This window comes from Helianthus annuus, chromosome 4 (genome assembly GCF_002127325.2).
Source record: "Helianthus annuus cultivar XRQ/B chromosome 4, HanXRQr2.0-SUNRISE, whole genome shotgun sequence".
Lineage (NCBI taxonomy): Eukaryota > Viridiplantae > Streptophyta > Magnoliopsida > Asterales > Asteraceae > Helianthus > Helianthus annuus.
The window spans coordinates 28,885,807-28,890,558 of NC_035436.2; the positions used below are offsets into that span (position 1 = coordinate 28,885,807).

At 35.7% G+C, this 4,752-nt stretch overlaps 1 protein-coding gene across 1 annotated transcript; it reads left to right on the forward strand.

Annotated features, from left to right (window-relative positions):
- The first annotated feature begins 1,549 nt into the window (after window positions 1-1,549).
- LOC110934510 lies at window positions 1,550-2,983 on the forward strand. Its single transcript, XM_022177505.2, has 2 exons — window positions 1,550-1,796; window positions 2,441-2,983. Exons 1-2 carry the CDS (start codon window positions 1,655-1,657, stop codon window positions 2,932-2,934), a joined length of 636 nt encoding a protein of 211 aa, XP_022033197.1. The 5' UTR covers window positions 1,550-1,654; the 3' UTR covers window positions 2,935-2,983.
- The last annotated feature ends 1,769 nt before the right edge of the window (window positions 2,984-4,752 follow it).

A 4,752-nucleotide genomic window follows, 5' to 3' on the forward strand; every position in this document is an offset into this window, starting at 1 on the left:
CTTAAGTGGTTGTACCCTAATCAAATAATGGTTTCATTATCTTACCATATTCAATCGGTTTGATCTATTCAAAGTTATGTTGCTTTATTTGTAAACTATTATTATTATTTATAATAATCTAATTAATTTAGCCAAAATCTTGTATAAATATAATTTACAACATATTGATGCAATAGTTGTTGTAATGTATGCATTATGGTTTGTATAGTGGTAATGCATATAGATTACAATGAACTTGTCAAACGGGAAAAAATAGACGCGAGTTCATCGTAACGCGCGAGTACTAGATTAACTTAGTTATTTTATTCTGTGTTTTACGTTTCGGTTTAATTTCTTCGCATCAACACCGCAACTTCAGTGTCGGTGGTCGCTGAGAGTAGTGTGGCATTAGTGCTCGCCCCCGCTACAACACGGAGGTGCTTAATACTAGTTAATATTAATAAACAAATTAAAGACAAAAGCAAGACATAGTTCTTGAATTGGCTTCCTTGATGAGAAAGAAAAGGATGATCATCACCTTGAAGATAGTTCAAGCAACAAGTTTCAAAAACATCCAAGCAAACCTGTTAGAATTCATCAATTCTCAAGCAAAGGTAACTTCATTTTCAGGGACTATCCCCTTTTTGTGCATTTCCTTTTTTCTTGTTTAAGGAACAATGAACCTATGCCTTGGCTAAGGCCTCTTCATGTGTTTTCGCCCAAGTTTGACGCTCCGCCTTGGCTCCCTTGTGTTTCGGGTCACTTGCTTTACCAATATCATCGTCTTCATCCACATATTCTTCTTCGTCCTCGCCACTATCTACATCCAAATGTTGTGTTTCGAGGAAAACCTCTACATCATCGTAGATAGGAAGTGGGCACTCGACATTCTCTCTTGGTGATTGAATTGGCGGGGTCCTAAATGCAAATGGATCGAACTCGTTTGTGAAGCTTGGGTGTGAAAATATTTGTGGTGGAAAAGTAGGTTGGGTGAAAAAAGATGGTTGAGTTTGAGGGTAATAAAATTGAGGTTGAGTGGTTGGTGAATATCCGTAGGAGGTTTGAATCGGTGCACTTGGACTTCTACAATCACCTTGTCTCGTTTGCGAAACCTTTTTTTTTTTGAATCCGATCCTCGGCTAGCGGAACCTTTTTTCTTGGGTTCACCTTTGTTTTGTTTATCCATGGTGTTTGTGGGTCTAGAAAGAGAGATTTTTTGTAAGAATTGTGTGTCAGAAAATGATTGAAAAATTGAGTTTATATAAAAACATTCACAAACGGTAATAATAAACGTTCAAAAAATTGCAAACGGTCAAAAATTTAAAAGGCAAACGGTCAAAATATCCAATCAATCAACATCACATCAATTGGTGAAAGGTTACCGATTTTGGCATTATCTCTCTTGGTCACCGAATGCAATGGAAGCCATGGTGTAGTCACCGAATCAGTGACTTGAGTCCCCGCACACATCCCCGCTTATTATACCCTCCACCCTTAGAATTCATCAATTCTCAAGCAAAGGTAACTTCATTTTCAGTTAATCTGTCAGAAAAATATCCATACATATAAACATATGTTTGATTACTTGTAACAATAGAAGTACTTTTCATAGAACTTAATTATGGTATTCTAATAGATATCGGAGGATCCAAAGGTCGATTAAGGCGTGCATGGAATGACAACGAGACCAAGAGTTGATGGAGCTAATCCCAAACGCAAACATCGAGTCATCACTGGCTGTGTTTACGAAAATTTCAAGCCTATTTATGAATGGATACAAGAAGATGATCATGACAGTCTTCTTGTTTATCTACCTGGTAAATGTTCTTGTTTTACTTGATCAAAATTGTTACAAATCGTGTTTTTTTTAATTTATTCATTGAATTTTAAAAATTGTTACTCTAACCATACAACTTTAGAACTATTCAGATTCACCAAAATATTACTTTTGTTTTCGCAATTACTAAAAGTAATTATTTTGGAAAATACATTGATTTAGTAATGATTTTCAAAGTAAAAATCCCAAACTAAATATGAAGTTTATATTTACTATAACTTATGAGAGAATTTTTAACCATATATGTTAAACCCTTACGTGACTTGTGTGATTGATTTTTTTTTCTTTTCTTTTTTAATCTTTATTTGTGAAAAAAAGGACTAACCAGTAAAATTTTATTAACAGAAAGAATAGAAAACTGATGGTTATAGGCTGATAGCCCACCTAAGGACATTTTCCCATAGATGCTAACCCCAAAAGTTAAAAAGGAAATCTAACATTGGGCCTAACAATTGGGCACTAAAAGCCCTATCCAATGTAATACGTGGTTGAGATTGAACCCACTATCTTGGTTATTCAAATTTTATAATGAGACTTGAATGCTATCGTTTATTAAGGACACCAATGCAACATCTTGATATCAAACTTTTCGGTCACTAGGTTACCTCCATTTCTTTTTTGTAGGATTCTCAAAAGAGTTTATCAAGGTTACAATAGAAAATCCAAATATTCTTCACGTTCTTGGGCAACGTCTTATTCCAGGAAACAAATGGCATTGGTTTCATGAAGATTTGAAAGTTCCTGAAAATTGCAAAGTGAACGTAATTCGTGCCAAATTCGATGGCGGAATCCTCACCATTACTATGCCTCACAAGATCATCAATCCACTCACCATCCAAGAACCCATGAAAAGAGAAACACAAGATACAAAATCAACAAAGCCCATTTCTTCAACTTTAGCTTCCACTATTCCATCACAACCATCATTAAATAACCCTACAAAACCTAGCAATGAAAGTAAAAATGGTCACATGTCATTAGATCAAGCCATGGGAAGGATTAAAGACGAAAGAAAGGTGATAGTGAACATGGGAGTGGTAGCAACGACGGTGGTGGCGGTGGCATCGGTGGCAGTTGGGATTTATATGTTCCCTACTATGTTGGAAATTCAAGTATAGGGAATTAAGTAAAAAGTTGTGAAATTTGCGAATGGTTCACTTTATAAAATTTTATTGGTGCGTTTGAATTGTATAATCTTTAATTGAACCAGAGTTTGAAGGAAGTAGAATTTAAAGTAATTTAAATTTGAAGGAATTAAAACCGAGGATATTAGCTATCTGTATGCTTGGACAATGATATGCATGTTGCTTCTGATAACATATCTTTGTCGACGATATGTTAGAAATTACAGTTTTGTTAACTTTAGCTATTGGGATAAAGGTATGGTCTACCTAAATTCTATATCTCAAACTCTATCAATAGCTTGGCTATTAATGGGATTTTACTAGGTATCATTGTTGTCGTATCTTTAACTTTGGATAGCTGAAAATAAAATGTTATAAATGGGGGCGACCGTAGCAAGAGAAAACCTGGTTATTAGTCAAAAAATTATTGGGCCTTCGTTGGTAATGACCCATTGATCATAGTTTTCTTATTGGGCTCCAACAAAACAAAATCCAAGTAATCATATACTTCTACTGGGCTAAGCAGATTACAAGTCAACAACATGCTTCTATTTTTGGGCTCGGCAAATTGTTTCTAGGGATAAATTAGATTTTTGTCCGTGACGCGCATTGCGGCGACAACGTCATGTTTGTGACCTCTTTACATGCGCTACAATAATGACATTAACGTGTGGGGTCTATGCGTGACGTGATGCATTTTGACTTTGTTACGCACGTTACGATAGCGACATTAATGTGGTTAGGCAGATAAACATATCATGAACTGTCGAACATTTAAATCTCAATTTTGCACGTACCAAGTAGTTATTTTGTTAATTATGAGAAATTCAAAAGAAAAGTACCTAACATTTTGTTATAGATTTGAAAAAGTATAAATACATAAGGAACAAATATAGTAAAAATTGATATATGTTACGGACTTCGATTGGCTTTCAAAATATCTGTGTTATTTTTCACACGTAAGAAGGTATTTATGAAATATGAAATTAGACATCAAACAATTTTATTGAAAATCTTTATATAATAAAACTTTACATCTTCCATAAAAATTAATTGTAATTAAAGACTGTAGAGAGAGGGTTTATCATTACTAGACATCTTCATCCACATTTGTCTACCTCTTCCTCTCTCTCTCTAACTTTAGTAAGACAAAAGTGAAGAAAGTAAGTAAAAACCCATTATGTTTACGCCCTAGAACTCCAGTCTCACACTCCCTCTTCATTGCAGGAAATCCCTACCATTACCACAAAACCTAGCCGCCACCACCATAGCACCATCTAACAGGGTCATCTCCATTCACAGTCCGCCGCCGTCCTCAACCGTAAAGAAAATTCTGATAATGTTATCTTACTATTCTTTCTTCAGTCCACACATTGGAAAGTTAAGAAAGAGAGACAAACACACTTGAGGAGAACCCCAAATCGTTGATCAATGGTGGTGAGTTCATCCTGCGTCCCAACGACAGATCAGTTATGATGGCGTTTCGGAGAACCCTATCTAACAGCCTTAAGGGGCTACGACATTCGGTGCTGACAATGTTGGGAAGCATGAACGTAGATTAGACTTCTTCTTCAGAACACATACAGTCAACACCCACCATCTCTCTCTCTATGGCATTCTTGTAATTTATGTGGAGATTAAACAAAGGACAAAATAGTAATTTTGGCCGGTGCACTATAGCACCGACATTTTTCTTTAAGGTTATATAAAGAGTAAACTGCAATTTTACCCCCTGGAGTTTAGGCCAATTGGCACTCTGACCCCCCTCTAACGAAATAATTGCAATTTTACCCCCCAACATTGATGTTCTGT

Excerpts from the sequence above, each read along its gene's own strand:
- LOC110934510 (XM_022177505.2), top strand. The coding sequence starts at position 1,655 with ATGACAACGAGACCAAGAGTTGATGGAGCTAATCCCAAACGCAAACAT. Across the intron at positions 1,797-2,440 it reads TCTTCTTGTTTATCTACCTG|GATTCTCAAAAGAGTTTATC; the intron begins GTAAATGTTCTT and ends TCTTTTTTGTAG.